This window comes from Salminus brasiliensis, chromosome 24 (assembly GCF_030463535.1).
Source record: "Salminus brasiliensis chromosome 24, fSalBra1.hap2, whole genome shotgun sequence".
NCBI lineage: Eukaryota > Metazoa > Chordata > Actinopteri > Characiformes > Bryconidae > Salminus > Salminus brasiliensis.
The window spans coordinates 1,265,143-1,288,390 of NC_132901.1; the positions used below are offsets into that span (position 1 = coordinate 1,265,143).

The window sequence follows — 23,248 nt, forward strand, 5'->3', positions numbered from 1 at the left end:
CAGACTTGTATTGGACTCGACAGTATTAGTACTCAGACTTGTTTCGGACTCAATAGTACTTGTACTCAGACTTGTCTTGGACTTGATAGTATTAGTAATCAGACTTGTCTTGATCTTGATAGTATTAGTACTTAGACTTGTCTTGATCTCGATAGTATTAGTACTCAGGTTTTTAGAGTATTTGTAGTCAGACTTGCTTGTCTTGGCAGTATTTATACATGCCCATGTCTCGTACTCATTTGCAATTGGTCCTGACTTGGTCTCAGCTTCTTTCAGTCTAGGTCTAATCATACTCTTGGACAAAACAAAGCCCAATCTCCAGATCTTCTTCTGAGAGAAAGACTCAACCTTTGACCTTGTCTGAATGGAATTTCCTCGAAAGCTCCTCCCCACCATGGCTGGTTTTGTTGCAGAGTCGAGTTTCAATTTGTAATTTTCTGTCATTTTGGGTCGATATCCGTAATTGCTGCTGCAGCTTGCGCTCTTGTTCTCCTGATTATGGTATTCTTGACGTGACTAATTCGCCTAATCAACTATGAATAAGTAGTGGAGAGAAAGAAGAAAATATCCTCATTGCTCAAAGACCCATTAAAGTCACACGTTTGCGGAACAGAGATTCACGCTCAGCTGGAGACGAAGGAGAACAAGAAGAATGGAAATAAATAAAATAATCAGCCTAACTGAATTACGCCATTGCTGTGTTGTTGCTATGACACTTTCTTCTAATGTGGGTTACTGTACAAGTGTCAATTTCTGCCGCCATTTGCCAGTTAAAGGCCTTTTTCAAAGGCACAATAGCAGTAATTAGATATTGTCAGCTAAGAAAGCAGTGGGTATTTGGTTCATAGCCAGGTTTTATGGGTATTCTGAACCACCGACTTTACAATACAACTAATACAAACCAGAGCTCAGATATTTCACTGGAATACTTTGGTATAAAATTCTAATTTGCACCCCAGTCCCACCCCAAGTGGCATTGTTCAGTCCCTCGATTTTGGTCCTTAGGTTTCAAACTGGAGTTAAAGTGATAATTTACCTCACGATTAGGAAAGCTTGTGTCCCATTATTTTTGTCCCAATTTTCCAACCCACTCGTAAGCACTCTCCCCCTCTCACATGTAATGCTCCTGTCACTAGTAGGGTAAGGCTGTGAGCAGGCAGCGTGTACCGTCAGCCACCAGCAGGGGGCCCGGCCAGCAAAGTATGAAAGCTGGTGGGGTTGGAGCACAGAACTCCAAGACCCAGAATCCTCAGCGGTAATCAACACTGACCAGACCCACCTGTGTGGCACGGTAGAAATACACCCAGCCAAACACGCTTCCTTGTCGCACCTTTGTAGAGGGGCGAACGGTAACAGTAGGTTTAAGTTGTGAACAGTGAGGAAAAGCTGAAGTTAAGTGTGAACAGTAAGGAAAAGCTGAAGTTAAAAGTGTAAACAGTGAGGAAATGCTGAAGTTAAAAGAAAAGCTGGAGTTCAAGTTGTGAACAGTGAAGAAAAGCTGGAGTTCAAGTTGTGAACAGTGAAGAAAAGCTGGAGTTCAAGTTGTGAACAGTGAAGAAAAGCTGAAGTCAAAAGAGAAAAGAGTTCAAGTTGTGAACAGTGAAGAAAAGCTGAAGTTAAAAGAGAAGAGTTCAAGTTGTGAACAGTGAAGAAAAGCTGAAGTTAAAAGAGAAGAGTTCAAGTTGTGAACAGTGAAGAAAAGCTGAAGTTAAAAGAGAAGAGTTCAAGTTGTGAACAGTGAAGAAAAGCTGAAGTTCAAGTTGTGAACAGTGAAGAAAAGCTGAAGTCAAAAGAGAAAAGAGTTCAAGTTGTGAACAGTGAAGAAAAGCTGAAGTTAAAAGAGAAAAGAGTTCAAGTTGTGAACAGTGAAGAAAAGCTGGAGTTCAAGTTGTGAACAGTGAAGAAAAGCTGGAGTTCAAGTTGTGAACAGTGAAGAAAAGCTGAAGTTCAAGCTGTGAACAGTGAAGAGAAGCTGATGTTCAGAGAAAAGAGTTCAAAGTGTGAACAGTGAAGAAAAGCCGAGGTTAAAAGAGAAAAGCATTTGAGTTGTCTTTTGTTTGAGTAAACTTCACTCCTGGTTTTTCCTTTGTTTGTTTTCCCACTGTTTTTCTATATTGCTTATGAACAGTGTTTATACTGCCACCTCTCACAGCTGTGGTGGTGCAGTGGAAGTACACTGGGCTCCCATTACCAGGGTTGGGAGTTCAAGCCCAACAGTCACCGATCTCACCAAGCACATGCCCTAAAAGGGGTAGTTTCATTTAATAATAATGAAGCAAAAAGTTTAACTGCACTTGAGTCCAAACCCGACACCACATCGTAACAAAGGCCTGACCTGCTCAACCAGCCACTGCCTGTTTTCGAACTGCGGTCACCAGGCAACCAATGTACTTGGAGTAAAGCACCGGGTACCCAGCTCTGATGCATCAGTGCCAGCCAGTGAAGTTGATGTGGAGAGCGCCATCTACCAACCCAGAGAGAGCAAGGCCAATTGTGCCCTCTTGGGCTCTGGCTGCTGATGGCAACCTGCAACCCTCAGGTCATAATCTGCTGGATCACTTGGAGTCCAAATTTATTACTTCTTAATAACTTATTATTGATGAATAATTTCTCATAGTTGAAATGGGATTTAAAAAATATCAAATTATTTACTATTTTTAATTAATTAAATATTATAACCATACTGAAAGTCATTTTGAAAATCAGCTATATGCTAAAAAAGGCTTTTTCTATGAAAGTAAACTCTACCGCTCCTCCACTGTCCACCTTCACCCCTGCAACCCTCTTTCTGATTTGGTGGACAGCAGAAGCTTTCAGAAGCTGGTCCAGAGCCTCACTGTGGGTCAGGAGAAATGGCCAACGGCAGCAACACAGCAATTAGCGCTGTATTAGAGACCACAACAAACCCTTGGCACATCACACGCCAAGACGTACAGCAGACAGCATGCGGAGAAGGAAAGGGGAGCGAGGGCCCGTCCTGATCAGAGCTAATGCTTCATTGTCTCGGAGTCGTTGTATAATTAATGAACGCCTGAGGCAAGTTCAAACCTCTGCACCGAGAGGGGACGACTGAGCTAAACAAAGGGAAGCAAATGACTACCATCGTGCCAAGACGCATAAAAGATGGAGAATCCATAGACTCCAATTAGAAATGTGGTACAAATTGCTTGGACAGACTAGGCAGCAAAGCCAGTGTCGCCGTTAATGCAGGACTAGCGTTGCTAGCGCTGCATAAATGGCGAGGCGAGCTAATCAGTCCTGATGTGAGAAATTTGCTGTCAGGCTCAGTGGGATTTCAGAAGTTACCAGCAGAGGGGGGGAAAAAACAGCAAAAGAAGAAAGTCAAAGAAAGCCCAAAGTGAAAGAACAGCTTACTCCAGTATAATTTTCAAACAGGCAGTTGCAAAATTAGCATTTATGCTAATTCACATCCATGTCATTTTCTCTGGTGGCATCTGGGAGTGGAAAAAGTCAAACACAAAATTTATAAATTCTTAAACTAAATGTTGTAGAATATTTTTTCAGTATAGTCTGTTTTAACATGATTTTAATTACACTGACACTGTTATTTTAGTGGCACTGTGTAACACCAGTGACACTGCGTACCATCAGGGACACTGTTACACCAGTGACTTTGTGTAACACCAGTGATACCCTGTATAACCTTAACAGAACCTTGACAGAAGGCACTGTTACACCAGTGACCTCCTGTACAACCTAGACCGAGCCAATGGCACTGTGTAACACCAGTGACCCTGCGTACCATCAGGGACACTGTATAACACCAAGATAGAACTGTTACACCAGTGACTTTGTGTAACACTAGTGATACCCTGTATAACCTTAACAGAACATTGACAGAAGGCACTGTTACACCAGTGACACTGGGTACCATCATTGACACTGTTACACCAGTGACACTGTATAACACCAAGATAGAACTGTTACACCAGTGACACCCTGTATAATCTTGATAGAACCTTAACAGAAGACACTGTGTAACACCGGTGACACTGTTTTTATTTATATTACACCAGTAACACTTTGTACAACCAAGACGGAATCAAAGATACTGCGTAACAGCAGTGAGACTGTTACACCAGTGACACTGTAACTTTTTTCAGGAACAATTACCATCATTTTAGGTACATATTTGATGTTTGGTCCTTAATATGCATATTCGTTAACCCATTGGTAACCACCCACCGTCACGGTCAGCCCCGTTCTGTTGTTTAATCCTTAATCAACCTTTTTTTTTCCATTATTGCCTGATTTCACAGCGCTGTTTTTAAATGATTGTGGCGTGTAATAAACCTAATGAACATTAGCATGCTTTACAGATCAGTTGAGCTGCATCCTTACTTTGATTCAGGATCCTAAATGCTTTTGGTCATTTTCTCGAGTTCCCATAGCAACGTCACTTACGAATTTTGACTGCATTCAGGCAGATATTTCTCCAGCTTCACCCTGAAGACCAGGATAAAAGCAGGTCTGAGAGTGCAGAGGACTGACTTCACAGCCAGTGCAAGGATAACAGAAATGATCTCAAAGCTCAAAAAAAGCTAATTCAATTACTGAGCAGTTTCAGAATGCCCACATTCGTCCAGGCGCTGGGTCCCGAGTTCAATTTGAAGGTCATCGTTTAGTTCTTTTTTTCCTCAGATGTATGTGAAGGACAGTCTGATGAGCAGGCGAGCAAGGCCTGAATTATAATGATTTGTCTGAGTCGTCTTTCCAGAGCCCGGCTTCTCGTCCTCGAGGTTTGTGGACATTTGGACATGGGAATGAATGCATGCAGCTACTTTACGCTAGTCCCTGTAGAGAAGAAGTGCTGTCAATAGAATACGACCATCTCTGTGGAGCAGATCAACATCATGACCCTATTGGCACCATGCTGCCTAATAATGCCAGGCGTGGGCTAGTAGAGGGGTATAAAGCCCCCCAGCATTGAGGAGCTGTGGAGCAGTGGAAGAAGAACTGTGTTCTCTGGAATGATGGTGGTGGAGCTCCATCCAGTGCTTTTGAGGTGGCCTGACCTCACTAATACTTTTTTAACCCCCTTGATTTCAGAAAGAACATTGAGTGAGCAGGTGTCCCAATACTTTTGTCCATATAGTGTAGCTTTCTTTTCACTTTAAGTCAAGACTGAGACCAGCACACTTCAAGCCCGACTTAAGTCCATGACCAAGACACTACAAGTCAGCCTGAGACAGGAAATCCAGAACGAGATCAGACTGAATGAAGGCCGGGACCAGACCACATGTAAAAACTGAGACTTGGACATGCTAAGTCCAATGAGGACACATTTAGTCACGTGGGACATGTCAGGTTTGATTCGAGATCAAAATTAGAAAACACAAATATGCAGTCAGCACATTTTGAACATGTGAAGACACACTGAGTCCAAGTCAAGACCAAGACCAGGGCACATTGAGTCTGAGTCAAAACTGATACCAGGACATGTTGAGTTCAAGTGTAGACAGAGACCAGGGCACAGTCAAAACCTAGATCGGGACACCTCAAGGTTAGGATTGAGACAAGGACACATTGAGTTCAATTGAGGATCTTGATTCAGGGTCAAGACTGGGACCAGAACTCACTGTGGTCTTTGAATCAACACCAAGACCAGGACACCTAATCTAAATCAAGACTGAAACCCTGACACTTCGGTCCGAGTCAAGACTGAGACCATAAACACTTTGTATCCAAGTCAAAGCTGACGCCAATCCAACTAGGCCCTGTTTACACCTGGACGTTTCATGTGAGTAGTATCTGTATTGTATTCTGATCTGATTTTAGCCACATGCATTTACACCGGGTGGTCAAATACGTCTACGATTAGTCAGACTGAAATCCGATCACTGTGTGGGACGTAATGTGCAAATTGGCTTGTTATACAGGGAAAAGTATAGTATCCTCCAGTTATAATCCTGATACCCAAGACACATGAGGTCATCGGGTGTAAATGGGGTCATTGATTCTGAAGACCAGGACACATTGAGTCTGAGTCAAGACTGAGACCATAAAAACTTCGTATCCAAGTCAAGGCTGACTCCAATCTAACTAGGCCCTGTTTACACCTGGACGTTTCATGTGAGTAGTATCTGTATTGTATTCTGATCTGATTTTAGCCACATGCATTTACACCGGGTGGTCAAATACGTCTACGATTAGTCAGACTGAAATCCGATCACTGTGTGGGACGTAATGTGCAAATTGGCTTGTTATACAGGGAAAAGTATAGTATCCTCCAGTTATAATCCTGATACCCAAGACACATGAGGTCATCGGGTGTAAATGGGGTCATTGATTCTGAAGACCAGGACACATTGAGTCTGAGTCAAGACTGAGACCATAAAAACTTCGTATCCAAGTCAAGGCTGACTCCAATCTAACTAGGCCCTGTTTACACCTGGACGTTTCACTTGAGTAGTATCTGGATTGTTGGTCAAATTGTTGGATTTGTTGGATTGGTGGTCAAATACGTCTACTTTTAGTCAGACTGAAATCCGATCACTGTGTGGGACGTAATGTACAAATTAGCTCATTATACTGGGAAAAGTTCAGTTGTATTGGGAGGGGTTTTGCTAGATGAATATGTCTTGGAGACTTGTCTTGATGTCATCGGGTGTAAACGGGGTCATTGAGTCCGAAGACCAGGACACATCGAGTCCGAGTCAAGACTGAGATCAGAAAACATTGTATCCAAGTCAAGGCTGACGCCAATCTAACTAGGCCCTGTTGTTTACACCTGGAGACATATCTGACTTGTATCCTGATCCGATGACTTAGCCACATGCATTTACATCGGGCAGTCAAATGTGTCTCCAGTTAGTCCAACTGAAATCTGATCGCTAGATTGGACGGTCTTAGACCACCTCCTGAAGTACGTGATTTGAATGTGTCCCGGGTGAGCTTACACTCGAACTTGTATGTGGCTTGGCCATCTCCAGATACGATCCTGATACTCAAGACGCATGAAGTGACCAGGTGTAAACGAGGTCGCCGAGTCCGATTCAAGACCGAGACCAGGACACATCGAGCCAGAGTCAAGAACCGCGTATTTATGGCTGTAGCCATATTTAGCAAACCCTAAATGCTGGCTATGCGATGGCGCGCTGACCACCTAGCGAGTGCCCTTGCTGAGCCGCTGTTGCAGAAGAAGTTGTGCCTAACAGGCCGATGGCAGCGCTACGTTTGCTAATGCCATCTCGCCCCGCGGGCTGACCGTCGCATGCTGTGGACCCACGTCTGAAGCTACATTTTCAACAGGGCTGCAATTTCACTCTGCCTGTAAAACCACGGCATACGTCATTAGCCGCTAATAGACTCCATTAGTCCATTATGTGTGCCATTGAGTTTAACTGCATAATTCGGTACTTTTACAAAGAGAGGGAGTGCGAGTGAGCGAGCGAGCAAGCGAGAAAGAAGAACCAGAGAGGAAGAAAAACATCAGGTCTGTTTAAACAAGTTTCTTTGGGAAAGTTACAGATAAACAGAGCGAACGAAATAAACGAGGACCTCTTAACTAGCCTAATTGTCCGGCACCTCTTTAGTTCACTTAAGAAGAAACAGGAAATTCCGTAACATTAAAATGATAAAGTTCAGAAAGATCAAACACATGCCAATCAGCCACGAACAACAAATACATACTGGAAGAGGTCAAATACACTGGGTAAAACAATGGCTGCCTGTTTCCTTTATTTGACCAATCACAAACAGGGGCAGGTCTCAGAACATCAAAGATTTAACCAGTCTACTCTAAATCTAAACCTGAAAGGATAAAAAAAAAAACTAAACTTAATCCACCACACTTTAATTTTAACAGAACCCTAAACCTCAAATAAACCTAAACAGAGGTTTAGGCTTGAGTTAAGATTAGGCAAGGCTGTAGGCATAGGCTGACTTTAGGTTTAGACTTGATTTAAAGTAAAGCTTAGAGTAAGGCTAAAGTTCAGCTGAGGTTTAGGCTTGATTAAAAGATAGGCCTAGTTTCAGACTTATTATTTTAAAGTTAGGCTTGATTTAAAGTTATGCTTAGTATCAGGATTAAGGTTATTTTCGGTTATAGCTTGTTTTATAGTTAGGCTTGACATCAGGCTTAGGTTCAGCTGAGGTTACTTAGGTTCATTTTAGGTTTAGCCTTGATTTAAAGTTGGGCTTAATGCCACATTTAGGTTCAGATAAGGTATAATTTAAGCCTAAACATAAAATGAACCTAAGCCTGATGCTAAACTTTCATCAGGCCTAAACCTAAAAATAACCCTAAGACTGGTGCCAAGCCTAAATCTCAGCTGAACCTAAGCCTGATGTCAAGTCTAACTGTACATTCAAATTTAAATTTAGGATTGATGTCAGGCTTAGATTCAGATGAGGTGCAGGCAATATTTAAAGTAAGACTTTTTTATATCAGGCTTAGAAAAAGGTTTTAGGTTCAGATCAGGTTTAAGGCTTGATTTAAAATTGGGCTTGACATCAGTTTTAGGTTTGGCTGAGCTTTAGGCTTGATTTAAAGTTGGGCTTAGTGTCAGTTTTAGGTTAAGCTCAGGTTTAGGCTTGATTTAAAATTAGGCTTGATGTCAGTTTTAGGTTCAGCTCAGATTTAGGCTTGATTTAAAATTAAGCTTGACATCAGTTTTAGGTTCGGCAGAGCTTTAGGCTTGGTTAAAAGTTAGGCTTGATGTCAGGCTTTGGTTCAGATGAGGTTTAGGCTTGATTTAAAGTTAGGCTTAGTGTCAGGCTTAGGTTCAACTCGGGATTAGACTTCATTTAAAGTTAGGCTTAGTGTCAGGCTTTGGTTCAGATGAGGTTTAGGCTTGATTTATAGTTGGGCTTAGTGTCAGTTTTAGGTTCTTTAAATCAAACCTAAACCTCAGATAAACCTAAGTCTGACATCAAGCCTAACTTTACATCAAGCCTAAACTTCAGCTTTACCTAAGCCTGAGACTAAACCTAACTCTAAATCGAACCTAAAATGAACAGAAGCTGAAAATACACAGCGGTCGCTTAATGTCACTTAATGAATATCCAATTTCTTCTCAGTTAATGCAGACGGATAAGCTTGGGTCGATGTGATTGGCTGATTCAGTGTTGATTGATTGGGGTGTCGGAGGGGGCGTGGCCTTTTCTCTTATAATGGGAGTGAATGAGACAGTGTGTCACTGGAGATTACAGCAGACTGAGTGAACAAGAACACACTCCAGCAAACCGCAGGCCTTCATTAGCATTCAGCACAGAGTACTGTACGCCCGCACGCTCTCTCTCTCTCTCGCTCTCTCACACAAACACACACACACTTTCTCTCTCTCGCTCGCCCGCACGCTCTCTCTCTCTCACACACATACTTTCTCTCTCTCTCGCTCGCTCTCGCTTTTAGACATTAGGAAAGCTGAGACTCACTTCAGGTCCTGGAACGGTTCTGCCCGAATGTGCGGCGTCTCGACCGAATGACCAAAAACAACCCCCTCATCACCTACAGAGAGAGAGAGAGACAGAGAGAGAGAGAGAGAGAGAGAGAGAGACAGAGAAAGAGAGACACAGAGAAAGAGAGACACAGAGAGAGACAGAGAAAGAGAGAGAGACAGAGAGACACAGAGAGAGACAGAGAGACACAGAGAGAAACAGAGAGACAGACAGAGAGAGACAGGGAGAGGGAGAGAGAGACAGAGACAGAGAAAGAGGGAGAGGGAGAGATACAGAGACATAGAGAGAGAACGAGAAGGAGAGAGCGAGAGAGAGACAGAGAGAGAGAGAGAGAGACAGAGAAAGAGAGACACAGAGAAAGAGAGAGACAGAGAGAGAGACAGACAGAGAGAGAGCGAGAGAGAGAGAAAGAGAGACAGAGAGACACAGAGAGAGACACACAGAGAGAGAGAGAAAGAGAGACAGAGAGACACAGAGAGAGACACACAGAGAGAGAGAGAAAGAGAGACAGAGACACAGAGAGAGAGAAAGAGAGACAGAGAGACACAGAGAGACACAGAGAGAGAGACAGAGAGAGAGAGAGACAGAGACAGAGAGAGAGAGAGACGGAGAGGGAGAGAGAGACAGAGAAAGAGAGAGAGGGAGAGATACAGAGACATAGAGAGAGAATGAGAAGGAGAGAGAGAGGGAGAGATACACAGAGATAGAGACAAAAAGAGAGAACGAGAGAGAGAGAGAGAGAGAGAGGGATCTCAGTTAGCTCTGAAATAAATTTCAGACAAACATAATTAATAAAAATCACGAGAGAGAATGCACGCGCACACACACACACACACACACACACACACACACACACACACACACATTCACAGGAATTAAAGTCCCAGCGTCTCTGGAGTTCTGATTTTGTTCCTTACACCCTATCTAGTGCACTATCTAGTGCACTATCAGAGATAGAACACTGCACTGCATGACCAGCAGGGCTTTGGGAACACACACACGAATCCCCAACAGCTCTCAGTTGGCACTTTCACTATATGTCCAAAAGTTTGCGGACACCCCTTCCAACAAATGCATTCAGCTACTTGAAGCTCAATCAAATCCTCACTGCAATGCTCCTAGTACAGCACTGTGCACTGTTTGCAACACTGTTAGCTTGATGCTGTCGTCATTCTCCGCGGCTGTTTGGTGATATTTTCATTATTCCAGGACAAAAAAATGTCAAAACTTGGACCTCTCGTCTCCCCTCAGCAGTCTACGGTTGCCTGGCAACAGCAGCACATTGCAAAAGTAGCTTACTGCACTTCTTATTATGAATAACCTCAATTATTTATCAAAGGTTTGTGTATTTTATCATATTTGATCTTGTTGCAGTTTTCTAAGAGGAATAAGTCACGTCGGGCCGTGGGTTCTCCTGAAGGCGGGTTTATTCAGCTTCAGTTCGGGCCCAGGAAGCCTGCTTGTGAGGACTCTGCAGCTTAGCCCTTATTCGGAGCTCATTACGCCTCGTGAAGGGGCGAGCTGTCACAGATGCTAATGAAGGAAAACACACGAGCTTCAGTACAGTTACTGTTTTAAATAATGGGACGTTTTGATAAACACACAGTAGTCTGCGCCCGGTGGCAGAACTGCGTACTGCTTATTCACTAGAAATGACCAGATCCTGGAGGCTGAGAGAGGGCTGAGTGTGTTGGGTCACTGGGCCGGGTCAGGTTTTAGTAGTGTTGGGTAGTTTGTCCAGCCCAGTCACTGAGTTACTGAGTGTGTCATAGCAACAACCCAGTTAAAGGGTCAGGTTACAGTGCTAATGACTGGTCAGCACCAGCACCAAAACCTTCCATTAAACATTCACCTTCACTTCACCTTCACTGCATTTTTTTTATTGTTTTATTGTTATTCCCTTAGTCTTACTTTCTTTAATTATTTTATTTGTGTTCATTCATTTATTGTTTCATTCTTTCTTTCTTATTTTTATTTCATTTGATCCTTTTTTAATTTTTGTCTTTATTCTATTCTTTCTTTTACTCTTACTTTTATTCTTTCAAAAATATTTTTTATTATTTCTTTTATGATGTTTTAGTCTTACTTTAATTCCTTAATTCTTTTATTTGTGTTCATTCATTTATTATTCAGTTCTTTATTTGTATTATTTTCTTTCTTTATTCTTTCTTTAATTCTTTCTTTTATTCATTTAATCTTCTTTCTTTGTAATTTTTCTTTCTTTCTTCTATTCTTTCTTTAATTATTTCTCTTATTATTTATTTTATTATTTTCTATTCTATCTCTAATACTTTCTTTTGTTCTTTACTTCTTTTTTAATTTTATTTTCTTTTATTCTTTTACTCTTTCTTTCTTTTATTCTTTCTAATATTATTCTAAAATTTGTTTAGTCTTTCTTTAATTCTTTAATTCTTTTTCTTGGTTCTTTTTTTCTTTTATTATTTTTTGTTCTCTGCTTTATTCTTTCTTTATTCTTTAAATCTTTAATTCTTAATACTTTTCTTTCTTTTATTAATTCATATTCTTTTTTTCTTTTATTCTTTTATTCTTTTTTACTTTTGTCTTTCCATTAATTCTTTCTTACTTTAATACTTTCTTTACATCTTTAAATCTTAATATTTTTCTGATATTCTTTTTTTAAATCTTTTTCTTGGTTCTTTTTTTTTATTTTATTATTTTTTATTCTTTTATTCCCCACTTTCAGTATTTTTTTAATTAGTAGTTAACATTCTTCTTCATGTGGTGTTGAACTCCAGTGAAGTTGTGTGTGTTAGCAGCAGTTTGCGAAGAAGAGCTTCACATGTCCCAGAAGAACATGCCCATGCTCTAGCCTTAACCCTTCCAGCACTGGTAGTATTGTGTGTGTGTGTGTGTGTGTGTGTGTGGGGGGGGGGGGGGTGTCTGGCTTGGATCTGGCTAAACTGGGGAGAAAACCTTCTCAGGCTCTAATCCAGAATCTCTGATCCAAAGCTCAGGTCAGCTGGGTCTTCTCAGAGTTTGTTCAGCACACCTGTCTGGAAGCTTCTGTACCTGTTTCTCCATTCCAGTGTTTTTGCAACCCAACATTTGTGTGTGTGTGTGTGTGTGTGTGTGTGTGTGTGCAGGTGTGTGTATTACCTGTCACCCTCAGCTTCTCCGTGCCGATGCTGACTTCGTTCTCATCAGCAGAAAACAGGACTCTCTCTCCATCAGCACTCCGCACCTCAAACCTCTGACACTGAGCCTCCACCAGCTCTGAGCCTGGAGTAGGCGAGAGAGAGAGAGAGAGAGAGAGAGAGAGAGAGAGAGAGAGAACACAAACATTCTAAAACTGGTCTGAAAGAACCTCCCATTTCCAATCAAACCAGCAACCTACTTGTCCGGTTCTCTAAACTTTAGACTAGGTGGACACCTTTGTTCTCCAGCCAGTTCACAATCTGAAGGCCTCTGAAAGAACCACAGCTTGGTCTGAAAGAACCTCCCAGTTCCTCCCAGGTGGCTCGAACCAGCCACTTTCTGGCCTCAAGCCCACGTCTCTAACCTCAAGGCATTTAAGAGCCTAGTCCGACAGACTCGCCGCCTGGTTTGAAGGAACCACATCCTTGTCCAAAACAACCTACCAGTTCCTCTCAGGGTGATTGAACCAGCAACCTTCAGGTCCCAGGCCCACATCTCCAACCTGTAGGCCAGGTGGATAAAAGCCTGGTCTGAACAAATCGCTGCCTTGTATGAAAGAACCTCCCCATTCCTCCCAGGGGGATTGAACCAGCAACCTCCTGGTCCCAAGCCCACTTTAGGCCAGGTGGAGAACATGTGTTCTCTAGCCAGTTTACTATCTAAAGATCTCAGCAAGGACCCCCACCTGGTGTAACAGAACCTCCCAATCCTCCCAGGTGGGAGTCAAACCAGTGACCTTCTGGTGCCAAACCCACTTCTCCAACCTGGTCTGAAAGAATCACTGCCTTGTTTGAAGGAACCATGTCCTGGTCTGAAAGAACCTCCCCATTCCTCCAAAGGGGGATTGAACCAGCAACCTCCTGGTCCTGAGCCCACTTTAGGCCAGGTGGAGAACATGTGTTCTCTAGCCAGTTTACTATCTAAAGATCTCAGCAAGGACCCCCACCTGGTGTAAAAGAACCTCCCAATCCTCCCAGGTGGGAGTCAAACCAGTGACCTTCTGGTCCCAGGCCCACTTCTCCAACCTGTAGGCCTGGTGGATAAAAGCCTGGTCTGAACGAATCGCAGCCTAGTATGAAAGAACCTCCCCATTCCTCCCAGGGGGATTGAACCAGCAACCTCCTGGTCCCAAGCCCACTTTAGGCCACTATCTGAAGGCCCCGGAAAAAAAAACAGCTATACAGGAAAACATTCACTTGCAATTTGGCAACAGCAGCTGCACCACACACACACACACACACACACACACAAATATATACACACAATAGCAAAGCAAAGTCCAGCAAGGATTATCACAGATTTCTGGCCTCTCTTGTTGTTTGTGTGTGTTGTGCGTGAGTGAGTGTGTGTGGGGATGTGTGGAGTGTTTGCTGGGTCCCAGCCTGGAGTGCGATTGTGCGCTATTTGTCGCTAGGCTAGCTCCAATTTATGACAGACAACCCCGGGGAATTGGCCAGAGGATTGTGAGTGTGTGTGTATGTGTGTGTGTTTGTCCAGAGGATGGTGATAGAAGGCTCAGTGGACCATTGGCGCTCTAATCGGCTGCCGCAGGGGCTCATGGGAAATGTAGTTTTGTGCCACTCTTCTCCGTGATCAGTCAGAGCTGCCGGACAAACAAACGAGCACACAGAGGGGTCGGCAGCCGGAGCAGCAGCCAGCACAGCAGCCAGTGCGGTCATGTTGGGTTTCAGAAGTTTGCTTTGGCAGTTTTGCACAAAAGATACAAAGCTAACAAGCTTATATGCTAGCAGTTAGCAGGATGCTAGTTAACTGTTAGCAGGAGCTCTGACCCAAGGCATGGACTCCACAAGACCTGTGAAGGTGTCCTGTGGTATCTCCAAAATACAGAGAACACCCCACAAGACCTGCCTGATGTTCTGGAGATGTTCTAACCCAGTTGTCTAGAACATCACAGCTTGGTTCTTGTCAAAGTGTCTCAGACTGCTTCAAAACCTTCATCACATTCAAGAACTGACTGTTCACTCGCTGCCTAATCTTGACAGGAACAGTCACTGGACCCAGATCATCAGTGTTCCACTGTCAGGAACCATGAAAGCAGGTCTTTCCGAAGTTCTGTTATGTGGCAGTTAAAGTTGAAGACTTTTGGAAAACAGTAGAAACTGTATACCTTTAGATTTCCGCAAGCTCTTCCTCTCTAAGCTGACATGGTTTCACTCTGCAGCTCCATTCCTCCACAGAAAAGGCCTCAGCACCGGCCCACTCAAGTACAGCAGGACGCTTTTTCTGGCTCTAATTCACAGAATGACTCTCAAGCATTTCTCAGGCGGCCACAGGCGGCCTTTCCTCTGTTCTCATTGGTATTCCTCAGCTGAGGTCAAGGAAACACTGCAGCTGTACATCCAAACACACTTGACTCAGAGGCCTGAGCTGCTGGCATCTGTGTGTGTTGGAAAGTAAGCGGACTTCAGGCTCTTCAGTAACCGCACTGGATTCAAGTTCAACAAACCCTCTTATACCCTCACCTGTGAGGTCGTGATTACCGGCACAGAGCCGTCGCTGTTCTCCATTACTAACAGCTGCCTGAAACTTACTGACACTACAACGCACATTTACAGCCAGTAGCATGTCTAGAACCCGTAGATGGGCTAGAGCGGCATTGTGCTGCTCACAAAATTGTCATTGTTCATTATGTTGGTGGTTAATCGAACAGATGTGGTCTTCTGTCCAGCTCCTGGAGGACTGACCAGTGCGAGAGCTTGTCTTCTGCCGCTGTCCACCATGTCTGAAACATGCTCATGCTACCGTACACATTCACAGCGTGTAGCGAATCTAGGACCTGTAGATGAACCTCAAATCAAAATCTGATTGGTTGATTCCATCATCACAACATCATCCAGCTCCTAAAAAAAGATCTTGAACATCTAAACACAATAGCTGACCAAGTTCATCCCTTCAGGGTTAGGCACCATGGCTCAAGTCACGTATCACCATTCTTTGGTTCCCTAAAGCAGAGGTTCTCCAACCAGTCCTGGCAGACTCCCAGATAGTTCCCAGTTGCTTAAGAGATCCTGATGTATAGATCCTCAGTTGGGTTGTAGGAACCATCTGGACCATCTAGGGTTGCCATAGGACCAGTTTGAGGTCCACTTCTCTTAAGAACAAGGAGACAACTTGTCTGCTACCACTGGTGACCGTACTACCGCTCCCAGCCAGCAACATATCTAGAACCTCCTGAAGACTTGGAGTGACCTGAAGTTTTTTCTTGCAAAATCGTTCCCACCCCACAGGAACATCGAATCATGACCGGCTGATTCCACCGTCGGGTCATTATGTTGGTAGTTAATCCGACAGATTTGGTCCGATTCGGTCCAGCCCTTGAAGGACTGACCAGACCCCACAGTTCAACAATTCAGATGTGCCGTGTCCTCTAATTCTCAGACATCATTAGGACTTCTCTGAAGACTTAAAAAGCCTTTTGGGTCTTCCAAACTGACCAGTCATGGATGGGTCAATTCCCTATGCGTCCATTAGCCTAGTTATCTAGCCACAATTGGACCAACAAAGGCTATTCTGAGAAGGAGTCATTTCAGAGGATTAGCACCAAGCTATTAAGGGGGAGTGGTGACGGATGCAGAAAGGTGGGCGAGAGACAGAGTGGGTCTATGAGAGAAAGAAAGTAAACAGTCGGAAAGGGGCCGAAGGAGAGGGAGTGGAGCGAATTACAGAGCCAGAAAGAGAGAGCGAGAGAGGTGTGGATTGACCTTGTGTTTGTGTCACGCTGCGGGCGGATGTGGGGAGATTTGAGAACAGCGGTGCTTCGCTTTGGTCTCAAAAAGTGACTCAGTAACTAAGCAGCATCACCGGAGTCTCTGCAGGGCTTTTAGACAGACACACACTCACAGTCACACTCGCTGCTTCGCTGCCTGTATTATTCATCGCTGCTATCATATCCATAACATGCTAAGTGACCTTGGGGAGGGAGGTAGGAAGAAGCCACTCTTTTCTTGATCTTGTCTCCATCTCTCACACCCCAGTCTGATGGTTTATTCCACACCGCTTGCTCCAGAAAGCAACTCGCAACCGACTCAACCGCAGCCGTTTTATTTCTCCAATTAAAGGACCAATGAGCTGAGTCACTTTTCATTAGCCTACTCTGGATCTGTCCTGGGATTACCCCAACGCAAACCGCAAGTCCTGCCCTCAGGCTCCTGTCGGTTTGATGCCGCCCTAGGGGTGGCCGATATGGCTCAAAAACAAGAACACTACAATGTTATGATACTTGAAGATGTCTTCACAATGCAGGGGGTGGGACCTTTGCAGGAGTCGACCCGACAAAGTTGAGGGTCTACCTGCACCAGGGGTCTATTCGATCAGGAAAGTGGTACCCTGCCGATAACAGTATTCCTGCCCTATTCCCAATGATTCCAGGTAGGCTCATCAAGACCCTGACCAGGAATAAGGAGTCAAGTCAAGTCAAGTGGGGTTTTATTGTCATTTCAACTACATACAGAGCACAAGTGCAGACAGACAATACAACACAATACAGACAAAGAATAATCAGTTCAGTCTCTGGAGTTGAGAAGTCTGATGGCATGTGGGAAGAAGCTATTGCAGCGTCTGGTCATGTGGGACCGGATACTGCGGTACCTTCTTTCTGAAGAACAGTCTGTGTGAAGGGTGAATGGAGTCATCCACAATGCTGGTTGCTTTGCAGATGCAGCGGGCAGTGTAAATGTCCATGACTGAGGGGAGAGAGACTCCGATGATCCTCTCAGCTGTCCTCACAATGCGTTGGAGGGTCTTGCGGTCAGAGGCTGTGCAGGTCCCAAACCAGGCAGTAGTGCAGCTGCTCAGGGTGCTCTCTATGGTCCCTCTATAGAAGAGGGTGAGGATGGGTGGAGGGAGAAGTGCTTTTCTCAGCTTCCGGAGGAAGAAGGGGCGCTGCTGGGCTTTCTTGGCTAAGACAATTGACAATCCCACAATCAACAAGTGAGTTGAACAAGGTGTGCTTGGGTCAGAATTGCCCACCCCTGGTCTAGGTAGAACCTGGTCAGGTCGACTCCTGCAAAGGTCCTATTCCCTGCATCGTGAAGATGTCTACAAGTATCACAAGTATGTTTTTTTTGCTATATTGCCATGTATGGTATGTACTCTGCAATTGCCTGGCACCCTGTCGATAGGGAATTCCTTGCCTTGCAACCAATGGTTCCAGACCCTGACCAGGAATAAGGAATAAGATCCTGACCGGGAATAAGAATGATTTGATCTGCCGTTCTTCTTAGATCCAATGTTGTAGGTCGGTGGTTGCAGTGTATGGGAAATGCTTTCCGACTGACCTTTTTTGACAACCACTGCTCTACAGAAACCCTAATGGATGATTCTTTATGCGTCTGAGAGTAGATGTCTGGTCCCAGGGGGCAATTGTTCAATATAGTTTGGTAGTTTATCAGCCCCAACTAATGTGCTAAGTGCCAGCTGATGTGTTTGAGCAGGGCGTTGAGCCTTTTTGAAGAGTGCATCCGGCAACTCATTCCCAGACAACATTCGTTTGGAAACATTCAGCGAATGACTTGAATCGGCTGTAGATAGCAGTGTCTGTTCCACTAGGGATCCTATATGTACAGAGTAAAGGAAAGCTGATCTGAAAACAGCCACTGCGGTTTGGGCGTCTGAGGACTGAGGCTAGATTTGTGGATGGGAAACAGCGGCCTCCTGCAGGGATTTGCCAATTCTCAGATAAGATCTTGTTTTCAGACTTTCCTTACAAGCTGTGCAGTCTGGTTTTATGAGGGTCTCTATGGCTTCTCCGTCAAAGGTTTGGAGACACACAGATCTTCAACATGTTTTTAAACAAATAAGCATGCTTCCTTTATTGGTTTGGAATAAGTTAGCATATTAAAGGCGAGACATATTTGTGGAAATATTAGTGCCAGTGCTACTTCGTGAAATGAATGCCAAAGCCTAGGCCTTGTACACCCCTGTCAGAATGTCAGGACATCCGAATCCAGTCTTGGTTGCTTTCAGTGTTTGGTTCCTCTTGTTCCTCTGGTGCTAATAGTTACAAAAAATAATCATACCCTTAGAACTGTCTCTACTGTCCAGGGAAGAGATGTTCTACTAGATTTTGGAGCAGAGCATTGCTGTGAGGATTTGATTACATTTAGCAACAAGAGTGTTAATGAGGTCAGGGTGTTGGATGATGATCACCAACCCACCTCATTCACAATTCCTCAACTCGTCACATTAAAAAGTACTGGATGGAGTATCATCATTCTAGAGGACACTGTTCTTCCACTGCTCCACAGCTCAATGCTGGGGGGCTTTATACCCCTCACACCTGGCATTAGGGCAGCATGGTGCCAATAGGTTCATGTTGGTTTATCTTCTTCAGTGAGTCCTATTCTATTAGCAGTACTTCTCTACAGGGACTAGACAAGGCTTTGTTACTTACTGCCTCTTTACCACTTTGAAATCCCAAATGAGATCTCTAGCATTTTCAGAAATCCCAGAGTTGGTCTCCAGCTCTAGTTGAAATCCCAGATTTGATCTCCAGCTCTTTCTGAAATCCCAGATTTGGTCTCCAGCTCTAGTTGAAATCCCAGATTTGGTCTCCAGCTCTTTTTAAAATCCCAGATTTGGTCTCCAGCATCTTCAGAAACCCAGATTTGGTTTCCAGCTCTTTTTGAAATCCCAGATTTGGTCTCCAGCATTTTCAGAAATCCCAGATTTGGTCTCCAGCTCTTTTTGAAATCCCAGATTTGATCTCCAGCTCTTTTTGAAATCCAAGATTTGGTCTCCAGCTCTTGTTGAAATCCCAGATTTGGTCTCCAGCTCTTTTTGAAATCCCAGATTTGGTCTCCAGCATTTTCAGAAATCCCAGATTTGGTATCCAGCATTTTCAGAAACCCAGATTTGGCTCTTTTTGAAATCCTAGATCCAAGATTTATCCTCTCCACATCTTGGTCAAGTGAACCTTTTATCGAATGTAATTGACAAGTAACAACCACAACAAAGAAGCCTAAAATGGTTCTTAGCCTAAATCTTCTGTGAGGCTTCAGGTAGCTGAACATCTGTTAGGAATTTGGATTTGAATTTGGGAATGAGTGTGTTAAGCTAAAAAATAGTTAGCATATCTAAATCTAGCATAATCACTGGAGCTGAGGATTATGGAGGAACATGCTTGAAGGTACAGCAAGACTAATTTTGATTATTCTGATAGGGCGAGGTAGAAGAGCGCCTTAACATATTCGTTTATTAGATTTGTGCACTTGTTTGATTAATCCACACTTGACCGCATCGAGGCATGCTGGGGACGGATGGGATTTTGACGCTGGTGAAACAATCGCCACGGGGAGGATGTGATATGAGGAGACATGAAAAGGGAAAAGAAGAAGTAAGAAAAATGGAAGAGAATGAAAAAAAGAAAAATACAGAAGTTGTCAAAGCCCCACGGATTGAAACGTAAACATATGTAAATGCAGATGGTAATTAAAAAAAACTCTATTTGTGTTTTTGTTATTTTTCGTCTTCCCATTTTAAAGCCTTTGCTGTATTAGCTGGTTTGTTTGTTTGCTGGGTTTTCTGCTCACCGGGTGCCAAAAAAGCAGCCAGGAGGAAAAGAGTGGAAAGCTTCGTCATGGGGCTCAGAGCCACCATGAATATACAGTTTGGTCGAAAATTAATTGGACAGGGACAGTTAGAGATGTGATTCTGAACCTCAGCACGCTGGCCTAAACTAAAACAATGGCTGTGAAGTCAAAGGACAGAATGTCATCTTTAATTCATGGGAAAGTATTTGGACACCCATGGAGACCACATACACATGTGGACAAAATTGTTGGTACCCCTCGGTTAATGAAAGAAAAACCCACAATGGTCACAGAAATAACTTGAATCTAACAAAAGTAATAATTAATAAAAATTCTATGTAAATTAACAAATGAAATCCGACATTAATTTTGAACCATGCTTCAACAGAGTAAACTCATTAAACAGGCCTGGACAAAAATGATGGCACCCCTGAAAATAATGTGACCAAAGGGACGTGTTAAATCAAGGTGTGTCCACTAATTAGCATCACAGGTGTCTACAATCTTGTAATCAGTCAGTGGGTCTATATATAGGGCTACAGGTAGTCACTGTGCTGTTTGGTGACATGGTGTGTACCACACTCTACATGGACCAGAGGAAGCAAAGGAAAGAGTTGTCTTGGGAAATTAGAAAGAAAATTATAGACAAGCATGTTAAAGGTAAAGGTTATAAGACCATCTCCAAAATTTGATCAGCTCTATGTTCACAGACAGAAAAATGAAGCATATCAAGAAAATAACACTGTCCCTACTGTGAAACGTGGAGGAGGCTCTGTTATGTTCTGGGGCTGCTTTGCTGCATCTGGCACAGGGTGTCTTGAATCTGTGCAGGGTACAATGAAATCTTAAGACTATCAAGGGATTCTTGAGAGAAATGTGCTGCCCAGTGTCAGAAACCTTGGTCTCAGTCACAGGTCATGGGTCTTGCAACAGGATAATGACCCAAAACACAGCTAAAAACACCCAAGAATGGCTAAGAGGAAACCATTGGACCATTCTGAAGTGGCCTTTTATGAGCCCTGATTTAAATCCTATTAAGCATCTTTGGAAGGAGCTGAAACATGCCGTCTGAAAAAGACACCCTTCAAACCTGAGACAACTGGAGCAGTTCGCTCATGAGGAGTGGGCCAAAATACCTGCTGAGAGGTGCAGAAGTCTCATTGACAGTTACAGTTTGATGTTTGATGTGAAGTTTGCAGTGATTGCCTCAAAAGTTGTGCAACAAAATATTAAGTTAAGGGTACCATCATTTCTGTCCAGTTTTATGAGTTTTTTTAGTTTTTTAAAATAATTTTGTATGGTTCCAAATCAATGTCAGATTTTCATTTGTTAATTTTCATAGAATTTTTATTTATTATTATTTTTGTCAGATTCAAGTTTTTTCTGTGACCATTGTGGGTTTTTCTTTCATTAACCGAGAGGTACCAACAATTTTAACCACATGTGTATTTGATCCTCAGCATGTTTTCAAATCCCAGATCTGGTCTTTGCCACATTCTGAGATCCAAGATCTGGTCCTCAACACTTTTCGAAATCCAGGATTTGGTCTCCACCACTTTTTGAAATCCTAGATCTGGTCCCCACTGTTTTGGAGATTTGGTCTCCAACATTTTCTGAAACCCCACATTTTGGCTCCACCCCTTTTTGAAATCCCATAGCTTGTCTCCACCAGTTTTTGAAATCCAAGACTTGCACCTAACCACTTTTTTGACACTACAGATTTGGTCTTCATCCCTTTTTGAAATCCCAGATTTGGTCCTTGCTGTTTTTGAAATCCCAGATTTTGTCCACCCCACTTTTAAAATCCAAGAATTCCGCTTTTGGAAAATCCCACTTTTGAAATGTCTGAAATGTTTGATTTACTGTTTGCTAACATGCTACAGACCTTTCACATCTGGTGTGGATTTTCAGGCAGCAGCATAGCATAGCCATGGGGAACAGTTATTTCGGCTAACACTGGAGAGAATTTACCTAGTGCAATACACACCGAGTCTTTATAATCCTTACAAGTTTCCTTCCTCGCTGACTGTAACCTTCAGCCTTAACTCTAATCTAACCCTAATCCTGATGCTAACCCCTGTGCTAATAAAATGCTAATAAATCAGTGTTGTTTACATGGCAAGTTGCTTCAGTGTTGAACCTTTGGAACATATGATAAGGCTGTAATTCCCCAGACACTTCAGTGTGGATGTGAATCCTCTAAATAAGCCGTCTGGTTTCCTTCGTTCTCAGTAAGCTGGAGTACAAAACCACAACAACAGAAACTGTGTCACTGTCCAATTACACACCGACTGAACTGTAACTATGGGGTGTTTTCTTTCCATCGCATGGTCACTCCGCACTGTCCAGCACTGCGTTTAATTGGACTGAGGTGGTCTGTGCATACATCTCTCTGGATGCGAACGGGACCAGAAATAGAACCTCAGCCTCATTAACCATTAATTTAGAGACCCTATAGGGCGCCATCCTTCAGAAAAACAACCGCCCTTTTAAAAGTGAGCTGTGAAACGGCCTGAGAGCTCATCAGAACTCTGCAAACTCTCTGGTGTAGCAAGAAAACATCCTGGGGGGAAATTATTCATATTTACACAAACAGGAGGGAATATGCGCAGTCATGTGACTCGGATTTACCAGCGGCTGCTTTTAATCATTTAACAAATGGAATTTTTATTTCTCTTTTTCCTCCTCTTTGCTTCTACCATCAATATTTGCTCATTCGTCAGTGGTGCAGGCCTCTGAGGAGACCCAGGAGAGGAACATCTAAAGCCATGCTAACATAACCTGCAAGTGTAACATGCTAAAGCCATGCTAAAGTAACTTGCAAGTGTAACATGCTAAAACCATGCTAACGGAACATTGCTGGACCAATGCTAATGTAACTTGATAGAGCCATGCTAATGTAACTTTGATAGGCCCAATGCTAATGGAAATTGATAGACCCATGCTAATGTTACTTGCAAATGTAACATGCTAAAGCCATGCTAATGTAAATTAATAGAGCCATGCTAATGTAAACTGACAGAGCCATGCTAATGTAACTTGCAAGTGTAACATGCTAAAACCATGCTAACGTAACTTTGATAGACCCATGCTAATGTAACATGCTAAAGCCATGCTAT

The 23,248-nt window shown here is 43.3% G+C and overlaps 1 protein-coding gene across 1 annotated transcript in view; it reads right to left on the reverse strand.

Moving 5' to 3' along the window:
* The window catches only part of LOC140546516 (zeta-sarcoglycan), a 170,911-nt gene that overhangs the window by 18,001 nt on the left and 129,662 nt on the right, over positions 1-23,248 (reverse strand). The window contains exons 5-6 of the mRNA XM_072669862.1: positions 12,541-12,663; positions 9,400-9,472 (exon numbers count right to left, since the gene is read on the reverse strand). Of these exons, the coding sequence (XP_072525963.1) occupies positions 9,400-9,472; positions 12,541-12,663 (196 nt within the window). The remainder of the gene's footprint in view (positions 1-9,399; positions 9,473-12,540; positions 12,664-23,248) is intronic.